Source organism: Monodelphis domestica, chromosome 2, assembly GCF_027887165.1.
Source record: "Monodelphis domestica isolate mMonDom1 chromosome 2, mMonDom1.pri, whole genome shotgun sequence".
In the NCBI taxonomy this organism is placed as follows: Eukaryota; Metazoa; Chordata; class Mammalia; order Didelphimorphia; family Didelphidae; genus Monodelphis; species Monodelphis domestica.
In genome coordinates, this window is record NC_077228.1 from 35,514,004 (window position 1) to 35,536,519 (window position 22,516).

General features: G+C 38.9%; 2 protein-coding genes across 8 annotated transcripts in view; one reads left to right on the forward strand and one right to left on the reverse strand.

Moving 5' to 3' along the window:
- GLMN (glomulin, FKBP associated protein) overlaps window positions 1-2,402 on the forward strand; it is a 40,578-nt gene extending 38,176 nt beyond the window's left edge. For 6 of the 7 annotated variants that reach the window (XM_056815352.1, XM_056815350.1, XM_056815349.1 and 3 more), the window contains 3 exons: window positions 869-992; window positions 1,907-1,998; window positions 2,140-2,402. In XM_056815352.1, coding sequence (XP_056671330.1) covers window positions 869-992; window positions 1,907-1,998; window positions 2,140-2,256 — 333 coding nt within the window. In that variant the 3' untranslated portion in view covers window positions 2,257-2,402. Of the gene's footprint in view, window positions 1-868; window positions 993-1,906; window positions 1,999-2,139 lie in introns of those variants that run through there. The other variant, XR_008916060.1, reaches the window with a different exon arrangement.
- C2H1orf146 (chromosome 2 C1orf146 homolog) lies at window positions 2,134-21,766 on the reverse strand. The gene is made up of 6 exons (XM_001376953.5): window positions 21,616-21,766; window positions 9,327-9,434; window positions 5,396-5,489; window positions 4,598-4,766; window positions 4,013-4,091; window positions 2,134-3,128 (listed from the first exon to the last, which is right to left on the reverse strand). Exons 2-6 carry the CDS (start codon window positions 9,393-9,395, stop codon window positions 2,994-2,996), a joined length of 546 nt encoding a protein of 181 aa, XP_001376990.2. The 5' UTR covers window positions 9,396-9,434; window positions 21,616-21,766; the 3' UTR covers window positions 2,134-2,993.
- Between the last annotated feature and the right edge of the window lie 750 nt (window positions 21,767-22,516).

Below are 22,516 nucleotides of genomic sequence, written 5' to 3' on the forward strand. Positions count from 1 at the left end.
GGTAGGATGCTCTTCTCAGGGAGGGAGAAGAGAAGCTATTTAATTGCCATATTATGAATTCATAGAATTCAAGAAAATTCAGAATATAGTTCCCACTCAGTAACTGTAACTTCTTTATGTGCTGGAATAAATTTTTGCATTTATGATAAATAAAAGCTTTTCTACATGCTAGGTTAAACAGAACAACTTTATAGTAGCACTTTATCTCCTTTCGAAGGAGTGAAATGAAGAATTGATACAAGAATTCTGCAGTTTTCGTATCTTTTCAGCCACTGGGGGAGTTTATGAGGCATTTGATCTAATGGGATTAATATATAAATATTTACATTTCCTTTTTCATAATAGTAATCTTCAGCTCTCTCTTCTAATAGGCATTAATTCGATCTTACATAAGAGCAAATAATTACAAATTCAGTGGAAACAAAACCGATCACCTGAACAAGTGACTCAGAGAAAATTATTTCCATGTCTAAATTACTTAGATTAATTTCTTTTTTAAATAAGCCCTTCCCTTCTGTCTTAGAATACTGTGTATTAGGATCAGTATTGCCTTCTAAGGCAGAAGGGCAGTAAGGGTTAGGCAGTGGAGATTTCATCCTATCTGGCGTCTGGGCTATGAGTCACGTATAGTCATTCTCTGTTATTTCTGCTAAACAGTTGTTGGGTTTTTTTCCTTTTTAATCTTCCTAACGAGAGAATCCTAACTAGAAAGGAAGAGGATATATTCATAAATGAATGTGATAAAATAAAAACAAAAAGCATAAATTAAAATATGGTGGTTTGGGGTTGAGATATCTTGGATTCATATTTATGAAATGACTTGTAGTCATGTACGTCACTAACAAATTTCATTAATTCTTCTGAACAGACTGGATTATGGACAGAACTTAAGAAGATTGAGAAAAATTTCTTAAAACCACTACATACAGGACTTAATATGTCAAAAGCACATTATGAAGCAGAAATTAAGAATAAAAAAGAAACCAGACGAGGTTGGTTGCTTATGTCATCTGTTTAGGCCTTGAAATACAAATAAACTCACAGTCAAACAAAGACACTTTAAGTGGAAAATGTGTTTAATTCTATCTAACAGGGAGCCAAATTTTTCATTCTTTCCAGTTTTTTTTAAAGCTCTATTTTTTAACGATTTTAATTTTTAAATGTAAATAACTATTTTTAATTATTTTAAACTATTCTTGAACCCACTGGCTGTTCCAGCTAGTTCACATTTATCCTCACCAAATGTGTTCTTGTTCAAGTTTAACAAAGACAGCCCAACGCAAGGTGTGTGCTTATTGTTGATGAGCTCGTATAACACAAACATTTACATCTAAGTAGCACTCTACCTTGAATACTGCCTATTAACATATAAAATATCAAACTAGACCTTATAAAAGTAAACTGCTATCTGGTTTCTGATATTTTAAGTTAATATTTTCAAAATGTTATTCCTCCAGCTTGCTTTCTAGAATATCTTCCCAATGGCATTTATATTTGTAATACTAGATATTTCTATAAGCAGAATCAGTTATTCTCTTTATATTGACAAACTGCACAGTTCTGAAAGCCCAACAGGTCCCAACATGTAACAATTTTGTCCTTATTTTCCAAAAACTTAAGAGTGATTATACACCAGCTTATCCATCAGTTTCCTTAATAAATACAGTATCCACTGTGTGGACTCTTAAATTAAAATTTTTGATCAACTTCATTTGAGCAAATGGTTTCTTCCAAGCATTACATCAAGGAGCTATGGTAATTTGCCCATCATTTAAATACTAAATAGAAAATGTTATCAACTGAATGACAAAGGTGGCGCATGAAATAAAATGATTGGTGGAAGCTGTAGTCATTGTAATGGGTTTAATTAAATCTGACAAATGATAGCCATTTCCTTCTGTTATAGAGTCTCATAATCCTAAAAATCTTTGCACAGTAACGGTTGGTGGAGAGAAGATTCCTAATGTTCCTAACATGACTCCTGAAATGCAGCTTCAGGTGAATGCAAGTTTTTCTTAAGCTTTTTGGGTTTCTGAAAGCCTACTCTTGACCTGCAGTGTACATTCATTTGAAGTTTTCTTCTTTAGGGAAAAAAAAAGATCTTCATGTCAATAACATTCATTTTTCTTGACATTTTAGGTTCTCCATTCAGCTCTTTTCACATTTGATTTAATAGAAAGTGTTCTGGCCCGAGTAGAAGAACTCATTGAACTGAAAACAAAAACTACATCTGAAGAAACAGCTCGGCTAAAATGAAGCCTCCCTGCCTGAAGAGCTGGAGTAGCTGTAGAACCACGAAATTGTTTTGTTCATTCTGGGTGGAAACGTTACTTTCATGTCTTTTAAAAAGTTTATCTCAGGCACTAAGCACTTGCTGCTAGAAAATAAATGCTGCTACTCTCCTTTTCCTTCACAACTTATTTACAGTAGAGAGCTTTCGTTTTGTGTAAAGCATATTTCCCTTAACTTGACAGTCAATAATTCTTGACTTTTGGTAACAAGTAATGAGTTTGGAAATTTCAGCCAAAAGGTGTTTTTAGTAGCATTTTAAATTCTTAAGTCCGAGACCATTCACAAGGGGTTCTGTGCCGAGGAGCGGCTTAGTCACTGTAAAAGTCCCACACGATGTCTCAGATAAGATCTGATCAGTCTTGGGTCCCATTCACTGTCCATTCACTGGCATTCCAAATGGCCTTAGACCTGACAACAGGCGTTTTGGGTCCATTTAGCTTTTCCTGTGTGGATTATCAGTAGACCAATTTCCTCTCTTTCTGATCTCAATATTTAGATAATATTATCCAAAGACAGGAGCATCTGGAAGACCACTGCCGGGATTCTTCTCCTTGGGATATTACGTGGCCTTATTCCGACTAGCTCTGTAACTGCCCTTACACTCGAGTGGGATCGTTCTAATATCTTCGGTACTTATTTGTATGCGCACAAAACAGGATGAACTTGGCTATGAGGGAAATAACCACGTTTTAATGGTAACACTAATTCATGTTAAGGGAGTCACCATCCAGTTGTAGCTTCTGAAGCGTCCTCCATACAGGACTTTGCTCTATGATCTGCGCTTTAGCCAAAATCATTCTATAATGAATGTTGTCACTATATGGTTTGCAAGTGCTCTGGAGGAAGAAAAAAACAGACACTATTATTTACCCAAGCCCGGAAACATTATTAGAAGAAATAAATGGCCGCTGTTGTATCACATGCAGATGCTCCAGCCATGCAGAGAAACGTGCTGCTTATACCTTGGTGATTGATTAGCATAATCAAACCTCTCTCTCACTAATGGCTGTCCATCTCCCTGGAAATGAAACGTTCCTGGGGGGGAAGTGCCTGGCTTCAGAGAGATGCCCGGAGTTCAAAACAAGATTGCCACTTGCTAAGTCTCCATCCCTCGGCCTCGAGCTTCTCACCTGCCACATGAAGAGGGCGCCGAAGGTACTGGTGGGCAAAGGAAGCCTGCAGGCGAACGATTGGGGCTCCTTCAGGGACGCATTTACGTTGGGTTTCTAGGCTGGGGCCAGTGTTTGTCCCTTGGCTCAGGCCTGCTTCTATGCCGTGGCTACTTATCACTTTTTAAAAACTCTCTGCCTTAGTATCAGTTCTAAGACAGAAGAGCAGCAAGGGCTGGGCAATCAGGGTTAAATGACTTGCCCAGAGTCACACAGCTAGGAAATGTCTGAGGCTACCCAGTTCCTCCTACCTCCAGGCCTGGTTTCATTCTTCAAGTTCCTTTAACTTCAGGTTACTAATAACAGCTAAGGCAGTTCACAGAGTGTCCCAGTCACATCAACCTTTAATAAGCAATGCATTTCGTACTGGGCTTTCCAGGAACCACGGAGGCTGCGTCGGCCAGTAATTCCACAGATGGATTCTGTTCCTGAGAGCCTTAAATGGACCCGATTTGGTCCATGAGGCCATGGAAGGTATCTGCCTCCTCGACCTCTACAGAGCATCCGTTCCCTAGCAATACTCATTTGTTTCTTTACCTTGTGGGGCTTACCTTGGCTATGGTAGTCATAAGTTTAACAGCGTTGCCCGGGTTGTGAACTGGAACGATGCGTAAATTATCGCCCAGGAATCTGTGGAAGAACTTATAGGTGTTACCTGGGCTGTGGGTCATATTGCTAGTCAGTATTCTCAAAATGCTGAGGGATACGGAAGGGACATGGGAAAAAGGACACAAGTGACTACTGGCCATCGAGCCTCTCCAGAAGCAGAGAAAAAACAGGAGGTTTCAGTGGGTCTAGCAGTTTTATGCCATTAAAAGATAGGTAAGAAATGCTTTTCATACTTCCAAAAATACATTACACACTCTGTAAATAGGATTTAGCTGAAAAATCTCTGGAGTGACTGAAAGGGCTGATTTCTCCTTTGGCTCCAGGATGGCAGAGGGCTGTCACCTTAATTCACAAAGCAGCATTTTGCATGATTCCTATTAAACAGACAGGGTGGCATGATGAGGTTTATCCTCTGGCAAGTTTTCTTTAGATGAGCAAAACAAAATTTACCTGCCATGTTAAAAGCTCTAGGGCTAGAGCAAACCTTCAGCAAATTCTGAAGGGCAAGTGGTGAGTCCTGGGCCTACCTCTGCTGAATCCTAGACATCAGCCTCCATTCTCCAGGGCCATGGAGGGCGGAGGAAAGGGCCAAAAAACTGTTCCGGTGGATCCTTATGAACTTTTCAATTCTGGCCAAAAGTGTTTCTTCAGTTGTCCTAAAACACTCCTGGGCATCAATTAGTAAAAATGCTACCCCTGGGAAAAGTAAACATATTGTAGATGGCAATTTGTTACAAAGGTAAATCCTGTGACAAACAATCTCTACAAACTGGAAACTAAGCCCCCCAAAAGATGGCCAGGCCTATGTGAGCAACATCCTGAAGTAACCCTAAATAAATTATGGTAGAACAGAATAATCTAGGCAGCCCTTGGAAACTTTTCTTGAATATTTGTCTTGGCCAAGTTGGCTCACTTCATGCCATGACTGCCCCATTTTAGTGACCCCAGGCGTACGTATCATGCTTCCTCCCATGCCATTCTACGTCTAGTTATTGTGCTTCTGAAAAAAGAAATGTATCTTTGGGGTGTCTCCTTTTGGAGAATAATGTAAAATTGTAGGTTCTGGTAAGTTTTCGAGGCTCTGTGGCTCACTTACTTTGTAATGCAAAGCCAAGAGCTTTTCAATCTGGCTAAACTCTGCCTATTTTTCTGGAAAAACCTACAGACAGGAAGAGTATGATTTTACATTTGAATACATTTATATTCTTTCCATACAGAGTATGATTTTCTACTACAGTTGCTCATATACTCTGCTACACAATCACTAATTTCTGCCAACATATTCTGTATCAGCAAGAACCAGCTTCTTAGCAAATATACTATACCAGAAAGAGAAAAAATAATGGATCCAGGTTCTACTGAATTTGAATAACGAACTCTATGGTTCTCATTTTTTAAGATGGCTGCGACTTCGTGACTCTACAGAGATGGAAAAAAAAATCAGAAATACGCATACATTTGCTTGTTATTTTTAAAGAAACCATTTTTATAGTTATTAACAATATCGACCCAAATGAATCATATGTGGTTTAAAGGTGTGAAGGAAATAGTGGGGGAAGAAGTCTGGGTGAAATGAGATGAAGAGAGGAGAAGACGGTTCTTAGCAAATGGCTTTAGTTTTCTCAGTGAACATAAGGCAAGATTCTCAGGTGAGAGGGTGGCGGAAGATCTGAGGGGGGATAAGAAGATTTGGAGGAGCCCCCGAGGGGCACGGGAGAGTCAGCTGATTAGGGACACGTAAAAGGATTTTGCCTTGTGGCAATGAGGGTCCAGTTGAGATCATCTAACATAAGTCTGTAGCGGAGCCAAGCGTCACCATTTCATGCTTTTCTCCAGTTCTTTTCAGTAGCAAGTGAACAGGAATGAAGGCTGCAGCTGATGGGGAAGATCCAAGGCTTGGGGTTAGCAGGGTCAGATTGGGCTTCGCTAGTTTAGCACTGAATGGGTTCACCAAGGGGTCAACATGGGGAAAGGCAGTGGAGAGTGTACCCGGTGCGGAGAGATGGCCAAGGAAAGAACTGTAAACTGACTGGAGGTTACCGTGAGGCTGAAAAGCAGAGCTCAGGCTGGTAAGGCAGAGGGAAAGATGGAATGAGAAAAGATTATCAGGAGAAAAAGGAACTTCAGAGATCATGAACATGGCAAGATCAAAGTGTGTAGTCAAGATGTGAGGGAAGAGCAGGCCGTGGGGAATGCGTAAAGTGAGGAACTGGGAACTTGGGGTATTTGAGGAAATATCAACATATATAGTGAAAATGAATCGGTGGGCAGCCAAGTTCTGGGCATCTGAAGATTTCAGAAGACAGAAAGGAAGGTTGTCCTCCTCCAAACATGGGACAGACTGCTTTCATGAACTCATGGGAGGGTGAGGACAGGAATTACACAGAGGAACAGACAGGCGCAGACGGCAATTTGCATCATTAGAGAGAACACCCAAATCAGTGAAATCAGATCCATTTTAGCATTTCATTAAAGCTTATTAGAGTGAACACTGGGAGGTGCAGGTCTCAACAAGTTTATTCACTATATTAGTGTCATCCAATATTACCCCCAAATTTTATTGAATTACTTTCCCCAATGTTTTATGAGCTTGGTTTTATCAAATAGTAAGTATAACTGTGGTTCCAATTCTAGATCCTCTAGTCTCATTGATTTATTTTATATTTTAAATCCAGTATAAGATAATTTTGCTAAATACTGATTTATACTATGATGTCCAATCTTCATGGTTTTGTTTACAGTTTACCTTTATAGCCTTCGTTATTTTCTCACCTACATTGTTACTGCTTTATCTAATTCTATGAAGTAGCCCCTTGACATTCTGAATATCATGATAAATCTGTAAGTTACTTTGAGAAATAATGTTTGTATTGTGTCTGCTAAACATAGCTGTATGCAAACTATCTTTTCAACTTTTTCTTTTATTTCTATCAAATAGTTTTATAATTATCTTTATCTCGTATCTATTGGAAGGTAAAAGTATCTAAGTACTTGATACACTCTGTCGTTACTATAAATGTTATGTCTGTTTTCATTCCTCCTGAATTGTAAATGATATATAAAAGGCACATTATTGGGCAGTCACATTATATCCCGCTAGTTTCCCAAAATAATTAATTATACTTCAATAAACATATATCATCAATGCATCTCTTCAACTATCCAAATCATAATCCATCCATATCTTTGGAGGATCCTTGTCAATTCTTCCCACAAATTCCCCACAGAGGAGTCACCCAGTGTACTAGAGCTCTGTTCTAGGTCTATTAGTATTTTGTGGGCAGCACTACATAGCTTAGCTTTTCATCAGCTGTCCCTCACTTTTCCTTCATGCCCACAACAAGCCAACACCACAATTGCCGACTGTGATTCCAAAAGACCAGAGATGAAACGTGCTGGAGAGGGGATGGACTCAAGCTATAGAAGTGAGATAATTGAAAAAAGTAAAATTTGAGAAATACCGGGAGAAAAAATTGAGAGGAACAGAGAAGTAAAAGTAAATTTCTTAGAGAACAGCAACTGGTCACAGAAATGAGTGGGAATAGCTGCTTTTTTAGACCATCCACATTTATCTTGGTCAAGCAGCACAGCTGGATAATGAACCGGGCTCACGGCTGAGCAGGAAGATGATGCTGGCCTAGTGCTGGGAAACCGTTCCAGGTAGCCCCTTGACCCATAAATCCATTTTATCAACAGCAACACTAATCCAATGAATCATGGGCCATTACAACCTGGGGGGGGGGGGGGTGGGGGACGGGACTCTGCTTGATCCAAAGGGCAGTGGAGAAGCTTATTCTAGATCTATGTAGACTACAGCATATTTCTCACAAACAACCCTTGCTTCAGTACAGAAAGTGAAGTGATTATGTAGTGATAGCAAGGGATAGCAGACTGGCACCCCAAAATACTAAGAGATGAAAAGGCCTCCGGTGCACTGGGTGCTTCTGCGATGGAAAATGCATGAGGGAGCTGTCAATGGGCTGTAATCTGCAGAAGTGGAAGGAGTCCTCACCTTAATGCGACAGAGTGTCATTGAAATACAAGCATATGAGCATAAAAGTACCTCAGTAAACACCTAAAGACGGAGCTAGGCAAAGTGCGAAGCATCAACAACAAGGAAAACCACAAATAGGGCCAATGAGTTGGACAGCTAATGGCATTAAGAAACTTGGACTGGAGTTTTTTATCTATTTTTGTGAAATAGATCCCTTTGACAATCTGGTGAAGACGATGGAGTTCTTAAAGAACGTTTTTAAGTGCACAAAACAAAATATAGATAATTACAAAGGAAACCATTATTATTCCACCCAATTCTTTATTAAACTAAAAAAGGGCATAAATCCCAAGTTAAAAAACCCTGTGATGGAATACTATTGTGCTCAAAGAAACAATGAACTGGAAGGACCTCCAGGAAGTGATGCAGAGTGAGAGCAGCAGAACCAGGAGAACACTGTACACAGAGACCGATACGCTGTGGCACAAACGAGTGTAATGGGCTTCTCTACTAGCAGCAATGCAATGATCCAGGACAATTCTGAGGGATTTATGAGAAAGAAGCTATCTACATCCAGAGAAAGAACTGTGGGAGCAGAAACCCAGAAGAAAAACAACTACTTGATCACATGTGTCAATGGGGATATGATTGGGGTAATAAACCCTAAATGATCACCCTAGTGCAAATATCAATAATATGGAAATAGGTCTTGACCAAAGACACATGTAAAAAAAAACCCAGTGGAATTGCGCATCAGACATGGAAGGGGGGTGGGGGAGGGGAGGGAAAGCACATGATTTTTGTTATCCTGAAAAATGATCTAAATTAATCAATAAAATTAAATTAAAAAAATAAAATAATAAATTTTTTTAAACCCTGAGCAAGATGCTAATGTTATCTATATAACTATGAATAATAGAACTAATCAATTAAAATGCCATTTTAGGATTTATGTTAGATATTGACAGCAGCTAGGTGGTATAGTGAATAGAAATGCCAGGTCTGGAGTCAGGAAGAGTTGAGTTCAAATCTACCCACAGACACTTACTACCTCTTTGATACTGGGCAAGTCACTTAACTTCTATTTGTCTGTTTCCTTTTCTTTAAAATGGGGATAATAATAGCAGCTATCTTCCAGGGTTGTTAGGAAGATCAAATGAGAATTGTAAAGTGCTTGTTAGCACAGTGACTGGCACAAAGTAACTGCTATATAAATGTTGGCTATAATTAATATTAGTCCCATCACCAAGCAATCTCTCTACCTGAAGAGATGAGCTCATAATTACAGTTGTAGTCCATTTACTTTTTTCCTTTCCGCTACTTTCAGTCATCTTCCTGTAAAACAGTAGTCTACCCAAAGGTACGGCAATCTGAAAAAATTAAAGAAAAAAATTTTAGGAGCATTTTTTGTCTAAATGGCACTTGCAAAGGAAGAAACATTTTATGGATGTTTCCTACCGACTAAACGTGGAAGCCAAATGGGTGGGAGGTCAGGAAAAGTTTCTAACAATTAAGAAATGGCTGGAAATGGAATAAACTCCCCATCCTTGGAGTCCTCAAGTGGAAGCTGGTCAGCCACTTGTTAAATGTTAGAAGATTCCTTTCATTTTCCTGTGATTCTGTAAAGTATGGCATGAAATGTTTTTTCATGCCTTTGGGAACATATTGAAGCCCGCTCTCTCTATGACTCTCCAAAGAGAACATGTGAACTGTTTTTGCACTAATACTTTAAAAAATTTTTTAAATTATCTTTCACAATGAAAATGTTGGCAGGAATATAGACAAAGTCTACATATTTAAGAGTGGCAATTAGGGCAGCTAGGTGGCTCAGTAGCTACAGTGCCAGGCCTGGAGACAGAGGGTCTTGGTTTTAAATCTATCCTAAAACACTTCCTAGCTGTGTGACCCTGGGCAAGTCACTTAACCCAAGTTGCCTAGCCCTTACCACTTTTCTCTGGAAGTGATATGTAATATCAATTCTAACAAAAGCAAGAGCTTAAAAAAAAATTTTTAAGAGTAGCAGTGATATCTAAAGATGGACTAAGAGCTATGTGATTCTCAACACTTTCTCCCCATTTTACTACCTCCTCCCCCAAATGATCACTACAGAAGCTCAAGGGACAGTCAATACACCCCAAAAGTAAAATGCAATTGGCTAAATCTTTGGTGATTAGCCTCAGCGCACTTATTTAGCTTGGCCCTCAGGTAGAAGGTGCAATCTGTTACCAAAACACATCAAAGCCATCCTGGGTTGGTTGAACTTTGGCAAGGCCTTTGAGAATCTACAGTATAATTCTCTCTAGTGTTCTTTTTGGTCAACTGCTAGACTTATTTTTTAGAGACTCCTGGTGCTCTATGATTTACTAGCAGAGTTATGTGTTAAGAAGAGGTTTTGTGTCAAGTGGCTGCTGGGAATCACTGAAATCACACCCAGTGAGACATCAGGGTGGGGCTTTTGTCTTACTAAGGATAACTGAGCCAGGAATTTAGAAAAACCAACCATCCAACCTGTGAACCACAAAGAAATAATACTTTACTTGGAGGTTGAGATCAGCATTCTATTTATGACCCTGTCAAAGTGTTTTATTATACCTGAAGAGGAAAATGCTTTGCAAATGTATTATAAGAACAATGTTCCACATTGATAGTCTAATAGAGGCACTTTCTATTAAGCTGAAGCTCTCTGTCCTGCTAGGATGATTTATTCAGTTCTTATCCCTGGAGATAAATATGAAATTGCTGCAAAAGACCTATTGATCCAAATATTTTTAAAACAAAATAGTGAAGAGGGAAAGCATACCTATTTAGCCACATGGCTGCCTATAATTCTTCTTTATTCTTCTGAGGTGAATATAAAAATTTTGGATATACTTTTAAAAAATTTTAATAATAAATTTCCACTTGTGTTTTCCAAAGTTATATGATTCATATTGTCTCTCTCCCTCCTTCCCTTCCCCCTTCTGGAGCTGACAAGCAATTTAATCTGGGTTATACATGTATTATCACACAAAATGTATTTCCATATTGTTCATTTTTGTGAGGGAATAATCTTATTCCTAAAATATATACCCAAATAAACAAGTGATAAATCAGATGTTTTCATCTGCATTCCAACTCCAGCAGTTCTTTCTCTGAAAGTAGTTAGCATTCTTTGTCATTAAGTCCCTTAGAATTGTCCTGGATCATTGGATTGCCATCAGTAGCAAAGTCTAAAACATTGGATTGTCTCATAATTTTGCAGTTCCCATGCATGACGTTCTCCTGATTCTGCTTATTTCACTCTGCATCAGTTCATGTAGGTCTTTCCAGCTCTTTCTGAAATCATCCTGTTCACCATTTCTTATAGCATAATAATATTACAATTTGTTCAGCCATTCCCCACTTGGGGGACATCCCTCAGTTTCCAATTTTTTGTCATCACAAAAAGCACAGCTGTAAATTTGACATATTTTAGGACTAAAAACCAGGAGTTTCATCCTGTCTTCAGTCTAGTGAGGTACTAAGTAAGGGTACTTAAGTTATTGTTATTTCAAAGTGTTAACTCCAACTAGGCAAAGAGAACAAAGGATTCCCTTTTCACAAGTGCAAACTCAGAATAGACAAAGGGAACCAAGAATTTCCTTTCACAGGATTAAACTTATTTCTCCTTTAGTATTCAAAGGTTGTCTTGGGGAGCCAATAAAGGGGTACAGGCTAGTATTAAATGTCCACACAGGGTTAAGTGACTTTCCCAGGGTCATACAGCCGGTAATTATCTTTGGTCAAATTTGAACTCAAGACTTCTTGACTCCAGGCTCTAGTATTCTATCCATGTACTACCTAACTGCCCTAAAATATCCAGGGATCACAGATTTTGAGGTGGAAACAAAAACCAAAGGATTTGTTGTTATTACTAGCAAACAGATATACATAATAAAAGTAAAATTATGAGCCTAGAGGGTAGATCTCACCTTTTAGTACCTATTCTTCAGATTCATCTTCATGAATATCTAGAAAGAACCTTGGTAATAAAATAGACTTTAAATCCCAAGCTTCCAAACAAAGTGCTGAGAGATTTCTCTCATGAAAATCCCATCTCTACCACACCCCCGCCCCCCCAAAAATGGGTTAAATGAGAATTACAAAGAACTTTCTATCCCTAAACAGATGGCTGTCTGGGATTGCAGCCTTTGATTTAATTTTATTTATTCAATTAACAAAAATATTTTTCTTTCCTCCCACCTTCCAATTGAAAAAAATATCCAAAACATAACTTTTGTGACAAATATGCATAGACAAGTAAAACAATTTTACATTGGACATGTCCAAAAAATATACAAATCTCATTGTTCATTCTGAGTCCATCACCTCTCTGAGGCATCATGCTTCAGCTTTGGGCCCCTGGAATCACGATTGGCCATTGTGGACAAGTCTTTGAATTAGCACCAGGCATAGGTGAAAAAAAAGAAACGACAATCTTATTCTAGAGACATGCCAACTCGTCTTCAGATGCTTTTAGCTGAGTTTGATGACTCATAACCTTGGCTATGGACTAAAGAAGTAAGCATGCTTGTCAAAGAGAGGCACCTTAGCAGATGAGAGACATATTGGATAATAGATGTTAACAGATAAAAAAAAATTCAACAATTACAAAATCAACAAAGCTATCTAGCAGCAACTAAGTCCAGTGGTAACCAGTGATTCCTACAGTGATACCCACCAGAAACCACATCCAACAAAGAGAAGAATGATGATATCCCCAGAGGGCATTAGCCACATTGCAACGTAAGATGTGAGTTACTCTAGCAACATGAGTTACTTCCTATATGTTTCCTCCACGTGCATATTTTAAATGGATGCCCTCCCCCAAGTATTGGAGGGGAAGAGACAGCCTGTGTATATGAGGCATCTTTTCTCATCACCATATTAGCTATTCTATATGATTGGATGTCTTGTTTTGAACAAACCTAAAAGAAAATACAACAGTGGGGGATCCTGAGCTATGCTTTTCTGTCATTCCTAAGCTAGAGACTTGAACCTGGGGTAGTTTTTCTGGGTGTCAATGTCTGAGAGGTTCATTCAGGCAGAAACAACTCTTTATGTGTATTATTTCACGTAACCCTTACAACTTAACAGCCCCATAAGGCATTACATTCATTTCACAAATGAGGCCTCTGAGGGTTAGCCTGATTAAGTGACTTGACCAATGGCCACATGGTCATTGACAGGGGTTGGATATCAATTCAGTAAACATTTATGAGGAATCTATTATATGCTAGCCTCTCCTGACTCCAAGTTAATTCTTTTCACTACACTATCCTTCACCCCAACAATGTTGAGCATACATATTGTTAAACTAAAAAAGAACTGGACAAAGATCTGAGGAATACTGACTTTATTGTGAGAGCTGCAGGTTATGAAAGCCAGAGTCTATAGATCCCAAGTATGGTCTGCAATTCTGAGTTCTAGAGGTCACATTTATGATACAAGTATACATATAGGCAGTGCTGAGATGAGCAGGGCTTGTGCCAACCCTTCTTAATTAGAGAAGTCACTGTAAGGAATTCCCCTTTTGGGTAACAGATGGTTAGCAAACCCCAAGGTAAGCTCTCTATGGCTCCCCTACCCTATGACATAATTCTGAGAGTTTAGGATCAAACGTACATAGAGAATTAATCTTACTTTAGTTACTGACACTACACATTCTATCTGTGATTATTTCTTTATTATTTATTTTTATTGATTATTACCTCTTATACACAACTATTCAATCTACTAATAATTGGGGCTATGCTACTATAAAACACACAGTTACAAATTAATTATCAAAACAATAAGTTAATTAAATTTCTTTTTACAATATGCTCTGTGTGATAAATATAGACGTGCAATAAACGGTGTATTATTAAGGATGATGATAATGAATGTTCTTCCCAAGTATACCCAGTATGTTTCGTAGTAGTTAAGAGGTTATGGAATGATGAGTGTCTGAAAAAGCACTGAGTAGTCTCTGACCCCCTCCATTCCCAACTGCCCTGGGGTACTCCAGGGGGCCACAGTGAATTCCCAGGGGCCCCCCGGGATATTTTGAATTTTTGAGGGAAACAGTGATAGTTGACAACTGGCTTGAGAAAGTTCAGAGTTCCAACCCTTGATCATGCTACATTCTTTTTGATGACATCCTCAAATGTCTGAGAATGTTTTTCTTTACTTGTATTTTAGGTGACACTAGTAACTTTTCAAACTTTCTGGTTTGTGACATTATGTCTTTGTGAAGCTGGGTTTTTGTTGGCTGTTGTGATAAAAAGAAAGTACCATAAAAAAACTGTTGTGAAACAAAATGAAACTGGCATCCAATTTGGTACTGCAATAATTAAATTTTAATGGTTTGACTAAAATATATGAAATTTATAAATAATAATGGTGGTTGCCAATTTGAAGTATTATTGCTCAAAGTTGAGAGGATGACTCCAGCTCAAAGTGACTTCTGAGGCTGACTTTCTTCCTTGAGGCGATCTTCTTCCTTAAGTAGATTTCCTTCTTGAAGTCCAACTCCTTCTTGGAGTTGACTTCCCTAGCCCCAGAAATTCAGGGCCTTTTATAGTGGCCCCTTGTCCCTTCCCCCTTTCACAAGGGCCAATCCCAGTTTCCAAATTGTCTAGCACTGCCCAAGGGGCAGTGACTGTGGGATTCATACTTCTCCTCCTCTGAAGGTATCAACTCTTATCAAAGGCCTCTGAAGGTCTTCTCATCAAAAGGTTCACAGTTTCCTGACTGATTGAATTTCTAAGGGTATGAATTCTCTAAGTGGTTTGTGAGCTCCTCCACCTAGTTCAAGCTTTTGTTGATTCAATCAAAAGGTGTGTTAACTCAAAATAAGCAAAGGGAATAAAGAATTCCCTTTTCACAGTACCCAGGTTTGAGTTGTACAGCAGTCAACAGACATACATCCCATTAGTTGCTGTGGTTATTAAAGAATGAAATGAAAATATTACTTTTTCTTTCAATTCATACATATTATTTTTCAAACATCTACTAATTTGTCAGGACATAAATACTTATTGAGTTGTTTGCCTGGGGGCACAGTGAAAAAATTACTATGATTACAAGGGCATTGTGAATCAAGAAAGGTTGGGAACCTCTGTACTAAATTTTAGGTAAAAACAATATAATTTCAAAATGGGGAATATGAATTAGAGGCCATTTTTTAACAACACCTAACACAACATCCTCAAAAGATACTAAAATAACCAAATCCCTCTAAGTTTAAAACAAAACAAAACATTTCCACTCTGCAAAAAGAATGTGAGGGAGCCAGTGTGTCACTGTAGGCTTGCTATGCTATCACAGAAGAACTGGATATGTTCTACTAATAGTTGTTGGGTGTGCCTAACTGGGCACATGAAAGCAGAGCACCTAGCACAGTTCTTTGAATGCAGCGGGCACTAAATGTTTGTTGAATTTACTTAAATTAAGTTTTTGGCTGGTGTCGCTCCTGGGAAAAACTTGTCTTTGGTGTGTAACCTTTCACATGAGCTTCCTCCCTTTTCAGATCCTATGTCATGTCCTGTCTTGCCTGTAGATAAATGTCAACTACTACTTGAATGTTAACTAGAAAGCAGAATATAAGCTCCTTGAAGGCAGGAACTCCATTTTCCCCCTTTATTTCTCGTTTACCTCTCACAGTAACTAGTACAAAATAGGTGCCTATTCATTATAACTATTAACCAATAGTACCCAATGGAAAGATCAATGATATAATCTTTCCCAGCAGCATTTGAACTTTTAAGAAAGGTCGCCTAAAGATGGAAAACCCTCTAAGAACCATAAAAAATAAGCTGTAATGGACACTAGGGAAGGTTTTCTTGTCAGGTGGCCACCCATGTAACAGATTGCTGCTGGGCACAGCTGCTAACATTAGGGAGAAGATAAGTTGGAATGTTTTTGAAGCTTTCTTAGCCACAGAATATTCAAGGCAGAATTTACATGGAGGGACACTACAATTAATTAGCTCTATGATCTTCTGTAAGTCACTTTACTTTAATTTTCTCATCTATAAAATGCAAGAGCTAGACTAGATGAATCCTAAGGTCCCTTCCAGTTTGACAATTCTATAATTGTTATCTTATACTTTAATCAGCCACAATACAGGTGAATTCATAAAATCCTATAAGTAGAAGGAATATAAAAAGTCCTAGAATTCAACCTTTGCCTAAAACACAAGTTCCCTCTACACTATTTCAGACGTGGTGATGCCACATCTTCCTGAGCACACCTAATGATGAAAGGCTCACTACCTACTTTCATTTGGATCAGCTCTGTCACTAAAATTTTCCTCACCTTGGGACAAAATCTGTAATTGGTTCTAATCCTGCCCTGTAACCTGAACTAGAAAGAATATGCACAGGGCCCTTTCTATTGGACAGCCTTCCTATAGTTTCAAACAAGATCAATTTTAGACTCTAAACTTAACCACATAAAAGAATCACCTTACACCCAATCATTTTAAGGGCCAATCTCCCCATTTTGGACTTTTTCAATTTCCCTCTACGGCTATCTTCCACATTGCTGCGTATCACTCCGGCATTCAGAAACATCTTAAGGTGCCTGTCTCTGCATCTGCTCACTTTTGTCACAATCTCCCAGAGAAAGCTCTCAGGAATGGGGGCTCTCGCTTCAGTTGAGCAAGTTCCTTTTCACAAAGGAAATCTCTGGCCCAAATGCTATCACTATAGGCTGGCAACATGCCTGGGCACTCCTAGAACCCACTCCTAGAAGCTCAGGGACCGTACCGTGCAAGGCTAGGTTTTCTTCCTACAACAACTGTCAAAAAGACAGATAAACACAGTAATCTTAGACGGAAGTCTCTGAAGTATCCTATGGTCCATCAGTTGTCCCTTCTCAATTGACTTCTCACTCACGCACTCATTCCAAGTCACTCCTTTACTGTCTGTTTCGGATCCATCACTTCTCTTAGCTCCTTTTTATCTACCCAAATGGGGCTCTTCTGTCAAGTTTTTGTGAGCTCGACCTTCAACAATAAGATCCCATGATGTTTTGAAGGGTTTTTAAAAGTCACATTTTATAATGCTAATACCTACTCTATTTTTAGTGTTATTTTTTGTTAACTACATACACTCTTTTGAGGCTCACAACCTTATGAGGGTAGATGTTCCAGGTTAAACTCATTTTACATATTAGGAAACTGAGTCTGAAAGAGGTGAAATGATTTTCCGAAGAAACTGTCAAAGCTTCCTCAGAGCCCCTTGGGTTCCAAATCCCACCATTCATTATCAATCTCCCTCTCTGACTTTTTATGAAAAAGAAGCAGAAGGACTGAAATTACCTTAGGGAAGCTGTTTCCATGGTATTTTACAGGAAGTTATAATAAACCCTACTTAAAATCTCAAGAGTTTTTCCTATTTCTGGATTAAAGGAAATAATTGGGTTTTTAACCAAGAAGTTAAAGTTGTTGGGGAGTATTTTTCTATTAACATTAAACCTCTGAAGATGCTCTTATCACCACGCAGTATTTGGAGCAGTCCCAGAATACTTCAGTAGAGAAATAAAACTAACCATGGCATATACAACCCTTAAAGTTTGAAAGAAAGAAAGGTTCCAGGATTTTAGAAATAATTATTAATTTATTTGCTTGTTGATTATATTAAAATTCCCATGTATCTCATCTTCTCCCTCCCCTCCCGACACCATAAAAGGCATCGCCCAACAAAAAGATATGTATATATAAATTCTGTCTTTTGGTCTCATTTCTTTCTCCAGAGGTGATATTCATTATTCTTCAAATTGTCTTCAAATATTCTTCTTTGATTCTACATCATCTCAGACATGTGGTGTTATTCTTCAAATATTACTCCTGTAGCTGTATATAATGTGCTCTTGGTTCTACTCGTTTCACTCTTAATAATTTCATGTCAGTTTTTTCTAAGTTTAAATTATTTTAAAGTTAATTTAGTTAACTTTAAATTCACTTACTCATCATTTCTTAGATTCCAGGACTTTAAAACTTTGGAGACCATGTTGTCCTTGTACAACAGCAGTGCTATCTTGGATCAGCAAGGAAACCTGGGGGTTCAGCAATATACGGGTACCTTCCCAGCACTCTCTGCTCCCAGCAAACCACAAATCTCGCTTCTCTACCACCAGGAGTTTACTGCTGGCATGAAAACAAAGATGAAGTCTAGGTAGCAGGTACCGTTAAAGTGATCGCTGAGCAAAGTGAAAAATCACCTTAAAACTTCCACGGAAATCCCCCACACAAGAGGGTCACAGAATTTCTCATATTCCATTCATCTTCCAAAGAGAGTAATACCTAATACCGAAATTAGGAAACTTTAAAACACAAAATTGAAACTGACTTTATTCCAAAGATCCCAATTTCCTCTTTATGGATGCTCATCTTCCAAGGATTCCTTCTACAACTAAGCAGATGATTTCATGAATGTCTGTGGCCAAAAGTCACCATTTGGTGGCTAGACCTCTGGTGGCAAGTCTCTATGAACTCAGTGAGGCTGGTCCTCAGTTATAGCTTTTGAAAAACCAGGGTCACCCCAAAGCACACTGTGGTGCATGTTGGTGGAGGTCAGTATTGAAAAGCTCCCTTAAATTCTCTGGGCTCCTATAGCACTGATAAGTTTTTCTTTTTGGGGAGGAGGGGTGGCACTTGGACTCACTGTTGGCTCTTCCTTCTCTCACCCACAAAGTCAATCATTTTCCAAGCAGTGTCAATTCTACCCCCCTACCCCCATCCCTCCCACAACATAGCTCTCTTCTCCAATCACTCAGCCATCAATCACTCTGGTGTAGGCAATCATCTCTTCTCCCCTGAACCATTACATCAGCCAGCTAATACTGGGCCTCTCCTTCCTCCATCCCAGTAGACCTCCCTCCACCAGAGCAAAGGGCAGAGGATGCCATTCCCCTGCATCTAGGTGGCTCTCAATCTACTGAGCCACCTAACTGCCCCCTCTTGTTGGCTGGAGCCTGTCTCTCCACTCTGTAAAAATTAATATACAATACTTAAAAAATATATTTTAAGAGATTTATTAATGATCATTAGAAGTAAAGGAATAAAAGGGTAACAAGATAAAAAACCACATACCCATTGCTAATCTACCTGTTCAAAAACCCCCGCTTACCACCATGGTCCCAACCCAGGAAGCACAGAGAGTGAGACCAGGAACCCCACTAAATTTATCCCTCTGTCTACAGGAAGTATGTAATGACAGGAAGTCAATGGGCTCTTGGGAAATATAGTTTTTAGGGTAACCTATTTCTAATTACACAACTCCCAGTCATCCCCAAACCACCCCTTGTGGCATATGAGATCAATTGTCTCAACTCCTTTTGGCTGGGGGGCTTCCACACAGGAGGTCCTTCCACAGGCAAGTTTATACTTTCCCTTTTAATGAAAAATCCTTTTGAACTCAGCCATGACTCCTCAGTATTTGAGGGATGAGTCTTTGTCAGTTATAGGTGAAACCATGAAAACAAAAGAAATCTCTGGGCAGGTCATCTTTCTTGACTGAAGATCCAAACCTTAATTGTGGTCAGTTAAAGCTGGAAGTCTCACCATGCCCAGCCGGTGGCAAAGACCCCTGTTAGTTGGTGAACAGTGTGTTTTATAGGTTTTTGACAGTTAATTAGCACAAGTATTAACAAGGCAGAAGGTACACAGGATGTCAAGAAACATGCTATCGCGTTTGATAACAAAGGGTTGGACTCAATATGAAGTCTTAAGTTTCAGCATTACGATAAGAAAATATAATTAATCCTCCAGAACTTTCGTATTCCTGGAAAGGGTTAAATCAAAAATAACCTCTCTTGGCCACAATACTCTGGGCCCTGGGGTTGGCATGAATCTTCACAGGATCAAATAACACCTGGACAAGCCAAGTCAGGACACAATTCCAAATGGAACATTCCAAAAGGAATTCCAGTTCCAAATGAACCCAGTTCATTCTGCCTGGATTTCAGCGTCCCTTGACAACTATACACACCTGAAGTTTTTATTTCTCCAATAGAAGCTCTTAATCTAGTTAGTTGCTATAATATCCTAATACACTAAACTCTATCTTTTCTAATACGATGGTTATTCTATTATTGTCATTGATATCTTATATACAGTTAACTTAAAAAGTGGGTCTAACTCTTTCTAAAAATCATAGTGGCATTTATCTACCTAAAGAATGACCTGGTTTAAGATCCAGAATATAAAAGCAATAAAAAACCATTTTCCTTTCAAAACTTATAAACCCTTTTCAGAATCATGCTTTTGCAGGCACAGAATAAAATACAGAGGATTGCCAAGGAAACCAATTACACTGAAATCTTTTGACCAAAATATTTCTTAAAAACACTTTTAAAACAGTTACAAAAATGCTAGCTATATATTATTATTATTAAAATATTTAGGATTACATAAATGTGATAGAAATGATCCAGGACAATTCTGAAGGACTTAGGACAAAGAATGCTATTCACCTATGGAGGAAGAACTGGTGGAGTAGAAATGCAGATGAAAACATGATTTATCATTTGTTTATTTGGGTATATGATTTGGGGTTTGGGTTTTATAAGATTATTCACTTATATGGAAATGTGTTTTGTGTGATAAAACATGTATAACCCAGATTGAATTTTTTGTCAGCTCCAGGAGGGGGAAAGGAAGAGGCATCATGTAACTTCAGAAAACTTGTGGAAATTTGTTATTAAAATTAAAAAACATATAGGATTACAAAGGAACCCAATTACACTGAAACTGTGGCTGAAATATTTTTGAAATACCTTTAAAAATTCCATAAATGTGAATTATTATTAAAGTACATAGAATTACGATGGAAACCAATCACACTGAAGTTGTGATCAAAAGATTTTAAATGCTTTAAAAAGTTATGTAAATGTTATTATTAAAATGTTTATAGGATTGTGAAGCAAACTATACTGAAATACAGTGATCAAAATATTTTTAAATGCTTTTTAAAAGTTATATAAATTCTACGTAATATTAAAATACATAGGATTACAAGGGAAATCAATTACACTGAAGTGTAGTGATGAAAATATTTTTTAAATGCTTTAAAAACATATAAATGTTATTTATTATTAAAATATACAAGACTACAAAGGAGATCAATTTCAGTGAAATGGCAATGGAAATCATTTTAAAAGGCCTTTAAAAATTATATAAATGCCAGTTATTATTATTTATTATTATACTATATAGCATTACAGAGGAAACCAATCACACTGTGGAATAGTGGGCAAAATATCTTTGAAAATCAAATTCAAGGGAGTAGCGAGGAAACTGTAGACAGAGAGCCAGGGAGATAGGAAGTCCTGGGTTCAAATGTAGCCTCTGAAACTTCCTAGCTGTATGACCCTGGGCAAGTCACATAACCCCTTTGCCTAGCTCTTACTGCTCATCTGCCTAGGAACCAATATAAAGTATCTTACTAAGATCTTACTAAGGGTTTAAAAAAGAAGAGAAACCCAAATTCAAGCCCCAGGCTGAACCCTTCCCCCACCTCTCTTCTTACTTAATTGGTCACTTACTTTTTGGGTCACGTGGGAGGCCACTTCCAGTCTCAATTTGGGTGTTATGGTCTCGCGGTCTAGGGTCGCCTCCTTTCCCCTCCTCCACCCTGAGTATTCCGGACTTTCCAGCAGCAATAGCAGATCAACTCTGGGAGGCGGGAAAAGATGCCGGAAGGGGCAGGGCTTCCGCCACGTGGTGAGGTGGGGGGGCGGGCTCTAGCTCTGATTGGCTCTGCTCAGGTCAGCTCAACAGGGATTCCCAGAGTTAAGGTTAGCGGGGATGCTTCTAAAACCACCCACCCACCCACTTTAGATGGGAAAGGGAAGCCATCGGCCCAGAGTCACCCTGGGTAGCAGGCATTGGAGGCAGTATTGGGGACCCGTACTTGCACATAGTGGGCGCTTTATCAGGACTGATTGACAGGTGGAGTCTACCTGCGGTATCATAGGATCCTCCTCTAAGAACCAAGCGGGTTTGGAGGTCATTGAGAAGCGGAACCTGGAGCCCAGAGAGTTGTCTAGGACCCTCCCCGAATCACAAGTGTCATCGCCCTCTTTTCAATGTACAATCACTGCTAAGACCAACTTTCCCTCTCCTCGCCTCTCCTCTTCTTCCTCTCCTGCCCTCACTCCACTTCCTCTTCCTCTCCTCTCAAATCAGTACCAAATACTGATTAAGTGACTTGCCCATGGTCACACAGCTAGAAGTGTCTAAAGTAAAATTTGAACCCGGGACCTCCTGTCTCAGGGCCTGGCCTCTATCCACTCAGATAGCTGCCCTCTCTTTCTCACTCTTTCCTTTGTTCATTCTTGGGTCAGCAATTCCACTTAGTTCATGTTTCCAAGAAAAGGATGAAGGGGCATGGGAAGCTCCTCAAAAGCAGAATTTGAGGTTTAGAAATGAGACCATACCTGGAGT

Coding starts and splice junctions, on each gene's coding strand:
- C2H1orf146 (XM_001376953.5), bottom strand. CDS start 9,395: ATGACTGAAAGTAGCGGAAAGGAAAAAAGTAAATGGACTACAACTGTA. Junction 4,092..4,597: donor ATGTCTAGGATTCAGCAGAG/GTAGGCCCAGGA, acceptor GTTCTTCCACAG/ATTCCTGGGCGATAATTTAC. Junction 3,129..4,012: donor TTATGACTACCATAGCCAAG/GTAAGCCCCACA, acceptor TTCTTCCTCCAG/AGCACTTGCAAACCATATAG.